The sequence below is a fragment of the Culex pipiens genome, chromosome 1, assembly GCF_016801865.2.
Source record: "Culex pipiens pallens isolate TS chromosome 1, TS_CPP_V2, whole genome shotgun sequence".
NCBI lineage: Eukaryota > Metazoa > Arthropoda > Insecta > Diptera > Culicidae > Culex > Culex pipiens.
The window spans coordinates 8,174,205-8,192,124 of record NC_068937.1 but is presented as its reverse complement, the minus strand read 5'-3'; the positions used below and the strand labels follow the sequence as shown (position 1 = coordinate 8,192,124).

At 31.3% G+C, this 17,920-nt stretch overlaps 1 protein-coding gene across 1 annotated transcript in view; it reads right to left on the bottom strand.

Moving 5' to 3' along the window:
- Window positions 1–3,293: 3,293 nt before the first annotated feature.
- The window catches only part of LOC120428435 (ring-infected erythrocyte surface antigen-like), a 60,666-nt gene continuing 46,039 nt past the window's right edge, over window positions 3,294–17,920 (bottom strand). Inside the window, exon 3 of the mRNA XM_039593446.1 lies at window positions 3,294–3,326. Coding sequence (XP_039449380.1) covers window positions 3,294–3,326 — 33 coding nt within the window. The remainder of the gene's footprint in view (window positions 3,327–17,920) is intronic.

Below are 17,920 nucleotides of genomic sequence, written 5' to 3'. Positions count from 1 at the left end.
GTTCGAGCTGGAGTGAGACCTCGGAGACTGCATCGGATTCATCTAATTTTCAGCAACTTTTACTTGGAGTTGGAATCTGTGAAGTCGGGTATTTTTGGAGAGCTGAAGTCGTCGTTGACGTCATATCCTGCATCCAGAGTCGGAGTTGTCTTCAAAGTATGGATTCAAAGTCGCTTGGAGGTTCCCGACTCTGCAGCCCTGACTAGTACAGAGGAGTTATGGCAACTGCAGGTTTATTTGCAAATTACAAATAAATCAAAACAATAACTTTTTTTGTTATGGAGACATACCAGTTCAATAACATTTTTTGTTATTATGCTGCTCCACCTTTCCGCACAAAATAACAAATCTTGTTATTCCTTCATGATTCCTTCTGTGTTATTGGTTTGTTATTGCAATAACAACATAATAACAGTTTAAGTTATTCTTCGAACAAATCTTTGTTATTGATTTTTGTTATTTTAACAACTAATCCGATCATCCCAATAACATATTTCGATCTTCTCACAATATCAAAAACTGACCTTCCCAAGTTATTTCCGTCTGCTCGGGATATTCTATTTTTTTAGGTTTTGCAATACATAACGAAGCGAAATTTTGTATTAATTTTCAACTGTATAATTTTATTTTTATAATATGCTTACATTTATAAAATTTTCTAAATGGGTATCTATCGAAGATATTTTTTATTATTTTTTACTTTATAAGAGTTTGAGGAGAAAACAAACTTTCACAAAATACCTTATTTTTAGAATATATTCAAATTTTCAAAATTCGCAATAGCATCAAACGAAACACAATTTTGTTTGCATTTTCATATATATATTTTTTAGTAAAATAATAAAAATTTTGCAAAATATGTTTTTTATGAAGTTATTCTAATTTTCATCATTCGTAATGTGGGTATCAAACGAAGTGAAACTTTTTATGCATTTTTCATTATTAGAGTTTTTATTTGCAAAATAGACAAATTTTCATAAAATACAGTATTTTTTCGTAATTACTAGAATTTCCTTTATTTGCATTATGGGAATCAGTCGAAGCGAAATTTTGTATGAATTTTCACTTTAATATTCAACTTTCAACAGTAGTGAAATTTTAGGAACATATTAGGCAGTTAAGATGGAATTATAAGATGTTGTTTGAGAAGATATTTGGTAGTTATCTTAATATTTGCTAGCTGTACTTTTCCTGTTTTTTTAACGCTTGAAATACGTAATTAAAAACCATTTAAAACAAAAAAAAATTTTTTTTTTGTAAAGAACTCAAACTTTTACAAAAATATTGTAAATTTAAATTAAAAATCATAATATGAAATACAGTTGAAAAGATATGTGTTTTTTGTTAAATTTTGCATTTAAAAAAAGTAATTAAGTGAAAATACACGCAAAATTTCGCTTTATTTGAAATCCACAATGCATTTTCAAAAAATTGAGTGATTAAAAAAAATACGATACTTGGTGAAAATTGTATTAATTTACACAACCTCTAGAATAAATTGAAAATGCAATTCTCTTTTCGCTTCGTTTGTTACCCATAAATAAAATACTGTTGTCCAGAGATATTTATTTTTTCATGATTTGCATTTAGGGTATCAAACAAAACAATATTTTGTATGCATTTTTACTTTAACATTTTTTTTGTGTAAAATACTAACATTTTAATTTAAAAAAACCCTTATACTAATTTTCAAAATGAGTATCAATCAAATAGATTTTTAATGAACTTTCAATTAACAAGAGTTTGTGAAAAAAATCAATCTTTCTCAAAATACCGTATTTTTTCGAAAATATTCAAATTTTGATAATTCACAATATGTGTATCAAACGAAGAATCAAACGAACAATTTTGTTTGCATATTCACTTTATTTTTTTATAATATTTTTAAATCACAATTTTTTTGCAAATTATATTTTTTTTAATCAAAATAATATGTTTTTTTATAATTTGCAATGTGGGTATCAAATTAAGTGAAACTATTTTTTTTTACAAAATACCCCCTATTTTTGAAAATAGTAAAATCTTGATTAAAATAGGGTTTTATCAAAATATGTTATGGTGTGAAATTTTATATTAAAAAAAGTAATTTAGCAAAAATACAAGCAAAAAAACACTTAATTTAATAACCATATTGCACACTTCAAAAAAAAATTCAAAAAAGATATGGTAATTTGCAAAAAAAAAAAGATGACCAGTTCACAAAACCACTGGAATAAATTGAAAATTCAATCAAAATTTCACTTCGCTTAAAACCGTTTTTTTAGCTGAATTGAATTTTTGGAGAAAATTATTATAAATTTCATAAAAGATAAATCTTGCTAATAAACAAAGTCGGATCATAATTAAATATTTAAATCATAAGAATAAAAATTAATAGCACTTGATTTAAAGAATCAAGCGCAAATTTTGCAAAATTCCTCGAAAAACGGACCTAAAAAATCTTATTTTTGTGATATGGGAGTCAAACTACTAGAATTATAAATGTTTTATTCTACATAGTTTATGACTTAAAATACTCAAAGTTTCACAAAACTTTATTTTTAAAACTCAATTTCTATCCTACTATTTCAAAATACTGAAATATTGCCATAACGAAAAATCGGTTTGCATATTGAAAATAATGAAAACATGATTTTTTTTTCTAAATTTTAGTTTTGTTTAGTTATGATTTCAACACAACAAAATTTTAAATTTTTTTGTAATAATTTCATGTTATTTAGAAAATGACTCCAATTTTGCAAAAAAAAAAAAACTACATAGAAAATCTCGTACTTTGAGAAAATTATGTAAAATAAAATTCCTGAAATTTTTGAAATTATATTTTTTGTAGAAATCGAACGAAAAGAAAAAATTGAATTGATTGAAAAGTTGAAAAAAAGTTAATCAACAAAAGGATAAAATAAATTTATTGGGACTGGGTGAGCATTTTTCATGAAATGCTTTGCACGATGATGGTTAATTTTGTACTTGTAAAATTGTATTGAAAAATCACTTGTAATTAGAATGTAATGATGAGAAGAAACTTTCTGCAACTGTATATAATTTTAGTTCGATTATTCTGAACAAACAATTTAAAACCAGAAAATTTTCCCTCACATCACTAGTGGAATCGCATCATTTTCGTTTCGCTGGTTCTCACTTTCAGAATCAGTTTTCACAGGAAAGAGAGCAGAGAGCGGCGAGGAAAGGAAAAAATGAGGTAGTGGCGAGGGAGGATAAATTGCGGGGAAAAAAGGAAATTTTTTAATAGGTTCTCCATAGTGTGTATTACAGCGTTCCTGCTTGATCCAGAATCATTCGGGCAGCAGCAGCAGCCAGGACTGATACTGTGGAGAAAGGGAGAAAGCGAGAGGGTGGTTGGGTGGCGGTGAGGTAAGGATCAAAATTGATTGTGATGAAAATAAATGAGATTTTCCATCCGTGTGCTACGGCAGCAACAGCTAGGACAGCAGGCCAGAGGGACTTCCGGGATCATTTTCACAGGGGAAAAACGAGAAGGTGGTGGAAGGGAAACAAGGATAATACACTCAACCCTCTCTCTGTGTATTGGTGTGACTGTCTGTCTGTGTCTGGTTTATGTGTGATTACAGCAGCTCCCGGTGGAGTAAACGGGGTAAGTAGGTTTTAAAATGAAATGAAATGGATCATTGGAATTTCAGTTTGATGAAAAATAATCAATCCACTGGCGTTGCTGGCACTGGATTGGAATTCTCGTTGTTTATTGAAGCCAAAACAAAACATTCCATCATCGCTGTTTTATTAGCAAGAGTGGAAGGTGAAACTCATGGCAGAAGACTCACAATTAATCATGATCTGAAATAGATCATGGTTCTTGATTCTATGAAATGCAAATTGTTTTACCGAAAAATTCAAATCAAATTGCTTTTTGTTTTTTTGCTTTTTTGCTTTTTTGCTTTTTTGCTTTTTTGCTTTTTTGCTTTTTAGGTTTTTTGCTTTTTTGCTTTTCTTTTTTGCTTTTTTGCTTTTTTGCTTTTTTGCTTTTTTGCATTTTTGCTTTTTTGCTTTTTTGCTTTTTTGCTTTTTTGCTTTTTTGCTTTTTTGCTTTTTTGCTTTTTTGCTTTTTTGCTTTTTTGCTTTTTTGCTTTTTTGCATTTTTGCTTTTTTGCTTTTTTGCTTTTTTGCTTTTTTGCTTTTTTGCTTTTTTGCTTTTTTGCTTTTTTGCTTTTTTGCTTTTTTGCTTTTTTGCTTTTTTGCTTTTTTGCTTTTTTGCTTTTTTGCTTTTTTGCTTTTTTGCTTTTTTTGCATTTTTGCTTTTTTGCCTTTTTGCTTTTTTGCTTTTTTCTCTTTTTTGCTTTTTTGCTTTTTTGCTTTTTTGCTTTTTTGCTTTTTTGCTTTTTTGCTTTTTTGCTTTTTTGCTTTTTTGCTTTTTTGCTTTTTTGCTTTTTTGCTTTTTTGCTTTTTTGCTTATTTGCTTTTTTGCTTTTTTGCTTTTTTGCTTTTTTGCTTTTTTGCTTTTTTGCTTTTTTGCTTTTTTGCTTTTTTGCTTTTTTGCTTTTTTGCTTTTTTGCTTTTTTGCTTTTTTGCTTTTTTGCTTTTTTGCTTTTTTGCTTTTTTGCTTTGTTGCTTTGTTGCTTTTTTGCTTTTTTGCTTTTTTGCTTTTTTGCTTTTTTGCTTTTTTGCTTTTTTGCTTTTTTGCTTTTTTGCTTTTTTGCTTTTTTGCTTTTTTGCTTTTTTGCTTTTTTGCTTTTTTGCTTTTTTGCTTTTTTGCTTTTTTGCTTTTTTGCTTTTTTGCTTTTTTGCTTTTTTGCTTTTTTGCGTTTTTGCTTTTTTGCGTTTTTGCTTTTTTGCGTTTTTGCTTTTTTGCTTTTTATGTTTCAACCTTTCCAGAACATTCGACACTTCAAAACTACTCCAAAAACCGAACGACATGACGTGAATTTTACGCCGAAATAAAAACTAGCAAACTTGTCATCGCTACTCGCAAACATGCCGCCAATTTTGGCCGTGTAGAATTTAAATTAGACGGTCGTCCTTACGTCGTCACGCCACTCCGATCCAGCGGGCAAAACTTTAGCCTAAATTGATGTTTTCTCTCGGTGTCACGGAGAAGGTGATGATGGCAGATTTCATGTTTTCGAACATGACTTTTTTGCTAGTTTTGGAGGAACTTTTCGAATTTGAGTAATCCTCTTTGCAGGATTTCTAGTTGAAACAAACTTCTAATAAAATTTTAAATTTAATTTGGAAAAAAATGAATAGTTTGAGAATTTAAAAAAAGTAATTTCAAAAATAGTGGCAGAATTGCTTAGCGTACAAATCTGCCATCTCAAACTAGAGCATGAAATGTTGGTTAATGCACTTTGGAGAGCAATTGTGAGTCGTTCTGCCGAGCACGAACGAGCAGGCAAGTGGCACGTTTTGCTTGTAAAGTTTAGAAATTTAAGTGTGACAATGGTGCCATTTTTCTGTCCGGAACAACTGTCGTTTCGGGAAAAAAAAAGTTTAAGGGACGAACGACTACTAATTAGCAAGTTTTGGAGCAGCAGCACTTCTGAATGGTTAATCAGCTAACCTGACTTGATTTGCTGAAAGTGCAACGATAGTTGCGAAACGTGACGAAATTTTGCCCATCCCAGAAAGCAACGTAACTTATTGGCAAATTCATTTTAACAATTACAAATTTTGCACTTTAATTTCGCTAACGATGCGCACACCTCTTGCCTTGATTGATTTCCTTTCGACTGTCTTGGGAACGGTTGCGAGCAATGCAAGACGATTTCAGGGATGGTGGGACAGCCGGGTGAGACACTCACAGCGTTTGCCGAGTCGTCTGAGATCTTATTTGCGAATGGTTTTCGGGTATGAACGGAAAGAATGGACGCCGAATTTGAGCAGATGAGACTGGCCTAACAGTCTAAAGCGAAATGTTGAGACATAAGAAGCAGTTGGGATAAAATGTTATTGAGACAGCTGAGACAGCAATGGCGATTTGAGTTCTTGAAATTTAAAAAAAAAACCTAACTTGTCATTATTGTCTCTTCTGTCTCAATAACATATAGTTCTTCAGTGTTCAATGTAAGTTGCCATTAATGTCTCAACTGTCTCAAGTGTCCCATAAACGCTTGAGACAGTTTAGACAATAATGTCAACTTAACTATTCTTAATATTGAAGAATCAATATTTATTGAGACAAAAGAGAAAATAATACAAATTAAGTTATTGAAACATTGAAGAATGTGGTGTAATTGAGACAGCTGAGACAGCAATCGCAATTTGAACTCCCAAATTTAAAAAAAAGAACGAACTGTTGTTTATGAGACATCTGAGACAACAATGCCAATTTGAGTTCTTGAAACCTTAAAGATCAGAGTTTAATTGTGACAAAAATTGTAATTTAAGTCAAGAGCTTTGAGATAAATTGAAGATTATGAAGTGATTGAGACAGTTGAGACAATGAATTTTCGAAACATTGAAAAACATAACATTTATGAGACAGTGGAGACAACAATGACTACTTAACTTTTCTGAACATTCAAGAACTAAAGCTTATTGAGACAGATGAGACAATTATGGCAATTTGAATTCTTGAAACATTACCAAACATAACTTTGATGAGACAGTTGAGACAACAATGACAACTTAAATTCTCTGAATTTTGAAGAAGTGAATTCGTTTGGAACAGATTAGACAATGATGATAATGTGGATTTTTGAAAGATTAAAGAACATGAAGTAATTGAGACATTTGAGACAAGAATGGCAACTTGAATTCTTGAAATTAAATAAAATCAACTTCGATGACACGCTTGTGACAGTTGAGACAGCAATAGCAACTTAAATTCTCTTAACATTGAAGAACTAAATGTTATTGAGACAGATGAGACAATAATGACAAAATGAATTCTTGAAAATAAACACGATGTAATTGAGATAGCTGGGACAACAATGGCAATTTCAGTTCTTGTAAATCAAAAAACTTAACCATTTAAGTTTTTGAAACATTAAAAAATATAACTTCTATGAGACAGTTGAGACAGTTGAGACAACAATGACTACTTAAGTGCTCTGAACATTGAAGAAATGAATAATTTTGAGACAGATGGGACAATAATGACAAAGTGAATTCTTGAAAGATTATAGAACATGCAGTAATTTTGACAGTTGAGACAACAATGGCAATTTAACTTTAATGAGACACTTCAGACAGCTGAGACAACAATGGCTACTTAAATTCTCAGAACATTCTTGAACAAAATGTTATTGAGACAGATGAGACAATAATGACAAATTGATTTCTTGAAACATTGAAGAATCTGAGGTAATTGAGACAGTTGAGATGATAATGACAAAGGTAAAAACGTTGTTATGGTTTTGTTTGAGCAATCTGCCAAAAATGTATGGAATTTCGTAATTTTTGTTCTCGTGGATCAAACTTACTTTTTGCCCAGGTATTTAAAAACGTGGGTTTTATAGAAAACCTAGATGTATGGGTATCAAAAGATCGGAAATTTTATGCCCTTTTCGATGCCACATAGGTTGACTTAAGAATTATGGACCGGTTCGAATGCCGGCGGATTTTCCGACGACGTAATTCCGGGTTGGTACGAAATTCCAACGAAAAATCTATTCTATCGATACAAATACCCCCAAAACGGTGTTATACCCACTCCAAAATGTTTATTTAGCAATTCTATGGTAATATATTGACATTTAGTTGAATTTAAAGTTTGCAAAATTAAGTTTAGATAAGTTTTATATAGAATTTCCAGAGTTATATAAACTTTTATACTAAGTAGTTAGTAAACTTTATATTCAATCCAAATCATTTTTTTAATCAGTCAAGGATGCCTATTTGGAGTTGGGAGACTGGATTTATGGTGATTTGTCAATAAATAACATTATTTATGTTAATTTTTCGAAAGGTGTACAAACTTTTTTTGCACCTTTTTTATTTTCGTAATAGTATTTGTTATATAACTTTTTATAGAAATCATCTTTTCATGAGCTGTTTGTAGCAAAATGTTTGGCATGAGTTTCTGAACAAAACGTAGTACTAGGTTCCTGTCAAACTTTAAATTCTTTACATGTTTCATCACAAAATGTGCATAGTGCTCAAGGGGTGTAAATACTTTTTTTTACATACTGTAACTTCTATGAGACACTTGAGACAGTTGAGACAACAATGACTGCTCTGATCATTGATGAACTAAATGTTTTTGAGACAGATGGGACAATAATGACAAAATAAATTCTTGAAAGATTAAAGAACATGAAATAATTGGGACAGTTGAGAAAATAATGGCAATTTAACTTTAATGAGACACTTCAGACAGCTGAGACAACAATGGCTACTGAAATTATCAGAACAAAATGATATTGAGACAGATGGGACAATAATGACAAATTGAATTCTTGAAACATTAAAGAACACGATGTAATTGAGACAGCTGGGACAGTAAACGCAATTTGAGATCTTGAAACATGGAAAACCGTCATTTTTATGAGACAGTTGAGACAACAATGACAACTTAAAATTCGCTTAACAACAATAGCAAATTGAATTTTTGGAACATTAAAGAATATGATGTGATTGAGACAGCTGAGACAGCTATCACAATTTAAATTCCTAAAATTAAAAAAAAAACAAATGTTAATGAGACAACTGAGACACTTGAGACAACAAAAAAACTTATTTCTAGAAACATCTTAGATCACAATTGAGAGAATAATGGTAACTCAAACTCTAGAAAGAACAAAGAACATTAAGTAATTAAGACAAGTGGGATGATAATGGCAACTCATAATTTATTAAAAAAAAAAACAAACGTAATTTTAAAGAGACGCTTGAGACAGTTGAGACAACACTTACGACCTGAATTCTCGAATCATTGAAAAACAAAATATTGTTGAGACAGATGAGACAATAATGAGAATAATGACAAATTGAATTCTTGATACACTAAAATGTAAGTTATTGAGAGAGGTGGGACAACATTGTCAACTGGAATTCTTAAACCAATAAACAAAACACCTTGTTAATGAAACAGTTGAGACAACAACGACACTTTTAATTCAAAAAAACATTGAAGAACACGATGTTGCTGGGACAGTTGAGACATTGAATACATTCAATAAGTAATTGAAAAAAATGAGACAACTGAGACAAGCAAAAACTATAAAAAGAACTTTTTAAACATTTGAGAAAATTAAGCACTTGAGACAACCGAGACATTCCGTGTCCCACAGCCATCTTTCTCCTGAGCAAATCCTGTAACACTATTCCAAGTCCTGGCAAGGACTCGCACCGTCCCCAATCAGGAAGTGAGCATAGCATAGCATAGCAATTCAAATGAGCGAACAAAAGATTGATTAGTTGTCATATGAAGCTCGTTTCCTTTTCCCTATCCAGAATCATCCTGAAACGGATCGCCGGATTCCACCGGCAGTGGAAAAGAGTCGGTGTCGATGATGAATGAGTAAAAGAGAAGTCGTCCCGATTTTTTTTGCTTGGAATCGATTTCATGAAAACGACGCTCTTTTTAATATAATAAATTGAATAGAATTTTAAAGAGTTTGATAAAAAAATCAATAGCGTAGCTTGATTGTAGCAAATTTTGCGAAAATCAAATGCACGGCTTCGAGTCGGAAAAGGAAGACGTCTTCTGTCGTCACACTTCCATCACTTATCGGGGCAGCTTGAGTGCTTCTGCAAGTGATGATGAGCCGGTAGAAGGAGGCTTTTTATTCTTTTGCAGGCGTAACCCTTGGCACAGAAGAAGCCAAAAAAAATCAAGATCAATAGAACTTAGAAAACTGACTTGTCTCAGGTTGGTGAGACAAGTGAGATAAATCAAATTGTTGGGACAACTAATTAAAACAAAAAACTCAAATAAGCAAATCGAATAAGTTAGACTACTGAAGCAACTGAAACAATTGAACTTACTTGGCAAACGGAGACAAGTGAGACTTGAGACAAATTATAAATCATGGCTAAGACAACTGACACATTTCATAAACAGATCTTAAAAATATATTAAAGATAGCAAAGATAATTGAAACAAACGAGATAACTGAGACAATTGGATAACATGACACTGTTGAGATAACTGAGATAACTGAGACAACTTAGAAAAATAAAAAAGGTGAGACAACAAGCACAATTCAGATAGTGAAGATAATGAGATAATGGAGAAAATGTAATTTAAACAGTTGGAAATTGAGACAAGTGAGACACGTGAGACAGGTATGACAGGTGAGACAAGTTGGACAAGTGTTAGACAAATTTTCCAAAAAATATTATTCATATAATTTATATCAATGAGATCATTGAGACAAATGGGACAAAGTTATATAATGAGACAGATGAGACAAGTCAGCTAGCAAATACGATTAAGACATTTGAAGCAACTGAGACAACCTAGACAGATTAGAAAATGGTAACAGATCAAACAAGTTATACAATAGAGACAATTGAAACAAATCAGATACGTGAAACAAGTTAGGCAGGTGAGACAAGCTAGACATGTGAGACAAGTAAGACAAGTAAGAAAAGTAAGACAAGTAAGACAAGTGAGACAAGTAAGACGAGCTAGACAACATCGAAAAAACAAAAAAAAAGCATTTGAAATAACTGGGATAATTAAGACAATTGACAATGCCTAGACATTTAAGACAAGTTAGACAGGTGAGACAACACAAAAATCAACATTATTCAAATAATTGGATCAATTTAAACAATTTGATTGATTGAGAAATGAAATAATTTAATGCAGTTAAGATTGTGAAACTCAAGGAGAATGTTTGCCATTTGAGACAATTGAGACAACCATTACAATTGAGACAATTGAGACAACTGAGACAACAAAGACCAATTCAATAATAGTAATTTGAGAAAAATGTTCTTAAAATTAGGTCAGCACAAGCAACACCAAGGGCCATGTTTACCAAGTTGCAGTTCACCCAACCTGACCCGGCCGTCCCACCACCCCGCCCTCCTCGCCGACCAAACCGGATGTGGAGGGTGTGATTAATGTTTCCGTGGTGGAGCCCAGACTATAACTCATCTTCGTCGTCGTGTCTTCCCCGGGACGAGTGGATGAAAAATTGAACCTCCTCCTTGTCCCACCTCTCTTTGCCGTCTGTCTCACAATCGGTTCGTCTCGCCATAAGTAAATAAGAATCGCTTTCTAATGCAAACTCGCACGAGTGTCGTCGTCGACGACGACACTTGGAATATGGAATTATGGCTCGCTCTGATTGATGGAATTATCTCAATTCTAATCCCACGCGTGAACTGTCTCGGGATGGACGTCTCGACGTCCCCAACGGGGACGGATTTGAGTAAAAGGATTAACTAGTGAGTGAGTGGAGATTGTCACAATCCGGGGTTCTGTAATTAATGATTCAAAGAAAGTGTCTCTCTTTCACAAACGCTTCTCACTTACGCTCCGGGGACGCAAAAATATCGGAAAGCTCCAGAGGGATTACACTTTTGTCGAGAAATAAAAAGCCCAAAGTGGCCATCATCCAAGGATCAAGTGCAATAAAAGTGTGTGCGCTCCAGGGACAAATATATTGATTCTATGCTACTGTTACTAGAGAAAGAGAGAGAAGAGGAAAAAGGTCAAACCTTGGGCCAAACGAAGGTGTTGGCGAGCCTTTAGGCCTGATAGTAAATCCTAGTTGAAGTGGGGTAGGGATTCCGAGGTCAAGTGTAAGCTATGGGCTTTTGGCATTTCGTGCGGAAAATTTTCCTTCTGGGACAAACTCGATCGGAAAAAAGGACAAACGAAAATATATTGCGACGTTTCGGGTAATATCGAACGAAAAGGGGTTGAGAGAGAAATGAGCACTTGAGATATGGTGAACTGTTTGGACAAACACAACGATGACGAAATTTGGTTGAGACAAATAAGATAAACGAGACAAATGAGACAAGTGAGCCAAATAAGATAGACGAAGCAAATGAGCCAAATGAGACAAATGAAACAAATGGGACAAATGAGACAAAAGAGACAAATGAGATAAATGATACAAATGATACAAATGGGACAAATGAGACAAATGAGACAAATGAGACAAATGAGACAAATTAGACAAATTAGACAAATGAGACAAATTAGACAAATGAGACAAATTAGACAAATTACATAAATTAGACAAATTAGACAAATTAGACAAATGAGACAAATGAGACTCATTAGAAAAATTAGACAAATTAGACAAATAAGACAAATTAGACAAATTAGACAAATTAGACAGATTAGACAAATTAGACAAATTAGACAAATTAGACAAATTAGACAAATTAGACAAATTAGACAAATTAGACAAATTAGACAAATTAGACAAATTAGACAAATTAGACAAATTAGACAAATTAGACAAATTAGACAAATTAGACAAATTAGACAAATTAGACAAAATTGACAAAATTGATAAAATTGACAAAATTGACAAAATTGACAAAATTGACAAAATTGACAAAATTGACAAAATTGACAAAATTGACAAAATTGACAAAATTGACAAAATTGACAAAATTGACAAAATTGACAAAATTGACAAAATTGACAAAATTGACAAAATTGACAAAATTGACAAAATTGACAAAATTGACAAAATTGACAAAATTGACAAAATTGACAAAATTGACAAAATTGACAAAATTGACAAAATTGACAAAATTGACAAAATTGACAAAATTGACAAAATTGACAAAATTGACAAAATTGACAAAATTGACAAAATTGACAAAATTGACAAAATTGACAAAATTGACAAAATTGACAAAATTGACAAAATTGACAAAATTGACAAAATTGACAAAATTGACAAAATTGACAAATTTGACAAATTTGACAACATTGACAAAATTGACAAAATTGACAAAATTGACAAAATTGACAAAATTGACAAAATTGACAAAATTGACAAAATTGACAAAATTGACAAAATTGACAAAATTGACAAAATTGACAAAATTGACAAAATTGACAAAATTGACAAAATTGACAAAATTGACAAAATTGACAAAATTGACAACATTGACAAAATTGACAAAATTGACAAAATTGACAAAATTGACAAAATTGACAAAATTGACAAAATTGACAAAATTGACAAAATTGACAAAATTGACAATATTGACAAAATTGACAAAATTGACAAAATTGACAAAATTGACAAAATTGACAAAATTGACAAAATTGACAAAATTGACAAAATTGACAAAATTGACAAAATTGACAAAATTGACAAAATTGACAAAACTGACAAAATTGACAAAATTTACCAAATTGACAAATTTGACAAAATTTGACAAATGAGACAAAAGAGGCAAGGGAGACAAACGAGCCAAATGAGAAAAATGTTACAAATGAGACAATTGAAATAAATTGAACAAATCAGATAAATGCGACAAATGAGACAAATGAAAAGAATGAGACAAATATAATTAATGATAAATGCGATAAATGAGACATATAAGATTAATAGGGCAAGTGAGACAAATCAAATATATTAGTTAAATGGGACAAATGAGATGAGTTAATCCTGTGAGACAAATGAGTTTTACAAAACAAGTAGGATAAATGAGGCAAACCAATTGAAATTAATCAAAAATTAGGTTTAATATGACCAAAAAAGTGATTGGAACAATGTCTACAAAAATGACTCATGAGACAACAAAAATTACATTCAACAATGAGACGCAAAATCAAGTCCAGACAAATTACTTCTACGACACTGCACAATGTCATTCAACTTGGCTGAAGTCGTACATGTTGATTGTCACTTTGCTGAGCCCTAAACCACCCAAGTAAAAACCAAATCGCTCAACTAGTTAATGCAATCAAAAGCCACTTTGGTCCTCATGAGACAAGAGTGTCTCACTGTCCCAGTGATTGGCGTTGTTTTTCTTCTCTTTCCGAATACAAACTGCATTTCTCGAAGAAGACGAAGCATCTTAGCGAGGTTTTTCCTTTTTGCAACGATTGTTTTCCCAAAAGCCACCCTCAGCTTGTCTCACTCTGTCCCACCACCCTCTTCCAGCTCGTCTGGTCTCATCTCGTCTCGACGAAAATCATTTATTATAAAAACAGGAATATTTATCGCTCCCCTGGCCATATCGTCTGCCGGGCAGGGAAGTCGCATCACTTTTGGTGTGAAGTTGCACTTTGCAGAGTGGTGGTGGGACGGGAAAAGGAAAATTTAACGTTGTTTTTACTCCCTCTCTTTTTTTTTGTTGGTTTGCTGTCGGGACGTGACGTGGCGAGCGGTGAAAAAGTGGGCAATACTGGACAGATTGCGGAAAGGAAACATGGTTTGCGGGGGGAGAGGGAGCTGGACAAACAAAAGAAAAGGGGATTTTTTTTTGGTGAGGGAATTTTGTAGGGAAATGTGCACTATTGTTTTTCTAAGACACACGTGTGCGATGGAAGTGAGCTGAGAAGAGATTTGAGGAGGTGGAGGAAGTAGGTTTGTGAGGGTGGCTGAAAATTGTTTTGAAAAAAATGTGGAAATATTTATTTTGTTTAGAAAAGGAAGAATAATTTGAATTTTGAAAAATAAACTTTTGTCAGTTATTAATTTTTTCCATTTTTTTTTTGTTTTTTATTTTTTCCGTACTTCAATTTTCTATTTTTCAGATTTTCAGATTTTCAGATTTTCAGATTTTCAGATTTTCAGATTTTCAGATTTTCAGATTTTCAGATTTTCAGATTTTCAGATTTTCAGATTTTCAGATTTTCAGATTTTCAGATTTTCAGATTTTCAGATTTTCAGATTTTCAGATTTTCAGATTTTCAGATTTTCAGATTTTCAGATTTTCAGATTTTCAGATTTTCAGATTTTTTGTTTTTCTGTTTTTCTGTTTTTTTTGTTTTTCTGTTTTTCTGTTTTTCTGTTTTTCTGATTTTCTGTTTTTCTGTTTTTCTGTTTTTCTGTTTTTCTGTTTTTCTGTTTTTCTGTTTTTCTGTTTTTCTGTTTTTCTGTTTTTCTGTTTTTCTGTTTTTCTGTTTTTCTGTTTTTCTGTTTTTCTGTTTTTCTGTTTTTCTGTTTTTCTGTTTTTCTGTTTTTTTGTTTTTCTGTTTTTCTGTTTTTCTGTTTTTCTGTTTTTCTGTTTTTCTGTTTTTCTGTTTTTCTGTTTTTCTGTTTTTCTGTTTTTCTGTTTTTCTGTTTTTCTGTTTTTCTGTTTTTCTGTTTTTCTGTTTTCTGTTTTTCTGTTTTTCTGTTTTTCTGTTTTTCTGTTTTTCTGTTTTTCTGTTTTTCTGTTTTTCTGTTTGTCTGTTTTTCTGTTTTTCTGTTTTTCTGTTTTTCTGTTTTTCTGTTTTTCTGTTTTTCTGTTTTTCTGTTTTTCTGTTTTTCTGTTTTTCTGTTTTTCTGTTTTTCTGTTTTTCTGTTTTTCTGTTTTTCTGTTTTTTCTGTTTCTTTGTTTTTCTGTTTTTCTGTTTTTTCTGTTTCTTTGTTTTTCTGTTTTTCTGTTTTTCTGTTTTTCTGTTTTTCTGTTTTTCTGTTTTTCTGTTTTTCTGTTTTTCTGTTTTTCTGTTTTTCTGTTTTTCTGTTTTTCTGTTTTTCTGTTTTTCTGTTTTTCTGTTTTTCTGTTTTTCTGTTTTTCTGTTTTTCTGTTTTTCTGTTTTTCTGTTTTTCTGTTTTTCTGTTTTTCTGTTTTTCTGTTTTTCTATTTTTCTGTTTTTCTGTTTTTCTGTTTTTCTGTTTTTCTGTTTTTCTGTTTTTCTGTTTTTCTGTTTTTCTGTTTTTCTGTTTTTCTGTTTTTCTGTTTTTCTGTTTTTCTGTTTTTTTGTTTTTCTGTTTTTCTGTTTTTCTGTTTTTCTGTTTTTCTGTTTTTCTGTTTTTCTGTTTTTCTGTTTTTCTGTTTTTCTGTTTTTCTGTTTTTCTGTTTTTCTGTTTTTCTGTTTTTCTGTTTTTCTGTTTTTCTGTTTTTCTGTTTTTCTGTTTTTCTGTTTTTCTGTTTTTCTGTTTTTCTGTTTTTCTGTTTTTCTGATTTTCTGTTTTTCTGATTTTCTGATTTTCTGATTTTCTGTTTTTCTGTTTTTCTGTTTTTCTGTTTTTCTGTTTTTCTGTTTTTCTGTTTTTCTGTTTTTCTGTTTTTCTGTTTTTCTGTTTTTCTGTTTTTCTGTTTTTCTGTTTTTCTGTTTTTCTGTTTTTCTGTTTTTCTGTTTTTCTGTTTTTCTGTTTTTCTGTTTTTCTGTTTTTCTGTTTTTCTGTTTTTCTGTTTTTCAGTTTTTCTGTTTTTCTGTTTTTCTGTTTTTCTGTTTTTCTGTTTTTCTGTTTTTCTGTTTTTCAGTTTTTCTGTTTTTCTGTTTTTCTGTTTTTCTGTTTTTCTGTTTTTCTGTTTTTCTGTTTTTCTGTTTTTCTGTTTTTCTGTTTTTCTGTTTTTCTGTTTTTCTGTTTTTCTGTTTTTCTGGTTTTCTGTTTTTCTGTTTTTCTGTTTTTCTGTTTTTCTGTTTTTCTGTTTTTCTGTTTTTCTGTTTTTCTGTTTTTCTGTTTTTCTGTTTTCCTGTTTTTCTGTTTTTCTGTTTTGCGTTTTTCTTTTTTTCTGTTTTTCTGTTTTTCTGTTTTTCTGTTTTTCTGTTTTTCTGTTTTCCGTTTTTCTTTTTTTCTGTTTTTCTGTTTTTTTCTGTTTTTTCTGTTTTTTCTGTTTTTCTGTTTTTCTGTTTTTCTGTTTTTCAGTTGTTCAGTTTTTCAGTTTTTCAGTTTTTCAGTTTTTTAGTTTTTCTGTTTTTCTGTTTTTAAGTTTTAAAGTTTTAGAGTTATAGAATTTTAAGGTGAAAGAGTTTTAGAGTTTAAAAGTTTTAGAGTTTTAGAGTTTTAGAGTTTTAGAGTTTAAGAGTTTTAGAGTTTTAGAGTTTTAGAGTATTAGAGTTTTAGAGTTCTAGAGTTCTAGAGTTCTAGAGTTTTAGAGTTTTAGAGCTTTAGAGTTTTAGAAATATAAAATTTTAGAGTTTTAGAGTTTTTGATTTTTTAATCTAATCTAACATAATCTAATCAAATCTAATAAAATCTAATCTAATCTAATCTAATCTAAACTAAACTAATCTAATCTAATCTTATCTTATCTAATCTAATCTAATCTAATCTAATCTAATCTAACCTAATCTAATCTAATCTAATCTAATCTAATCTAATCTAATCTAATCTAATCTAATCTAATCTAATCTAATCTAATCTAATCTAATCTAATCTAATCTAATCTAATCTAATCTAATCTAATCCAATCCAATCCAATCCAATCCAATCTAATCTAATCTAATAAAAACAAAACTAAACTAATCTAATCTAATCTAATGTAACGTAATCTGTTTTTTTTTTTTCAGTGTTTCAAAAAATACACCAAGTGACGACTACACACGAAAAAATGTGAAAATTGGAGGGTGCAAATTTTGAGACAAAACCTCCGCCGTGCCATTTCCTCCCCCAAAAATCCCGTAGATTCGCACAAGAAATCTTCCTTGTCCCGCCCAGCAGACGAAACATCTTCTTATTCGTTAAGGGGGCCAGATTTGAGGGCAGGTGGAGTGAGGGATAAATGAACATGACAGGTCAAATTGATGGAAAAACACGCCCAAGGCGTTTTTACAATTTTTGGACAAGATAATGCGCTCCCCTCACAGATCCAGAAGCTCACCAAAATAGGGGAGAGTGGCCAAGAAGAGGGGGAGGAGAAAGATGAATCGATTCATCGCGCTGGAAATGAGTTTTGGCACCCTTAAAGGTCTTGTGTGAGGTATGCAAAGTCAAACTGTTTGGTTGAGGAAGATCAAAGGGAATTTTCAGCTTGAAAAGTTAATGTTTTGAGGTGCATGTTGACTCGTTACGCAGTGTCATCAAAAAGTGGGACAAAAGGTGAAAGCTGATGGGATTCAATAGATAAGACACTTTGAGAATTTCGCACAAAATGAACTATTCAAAAGTGATGAAAGAAGCTTTCGAAAAAAGTT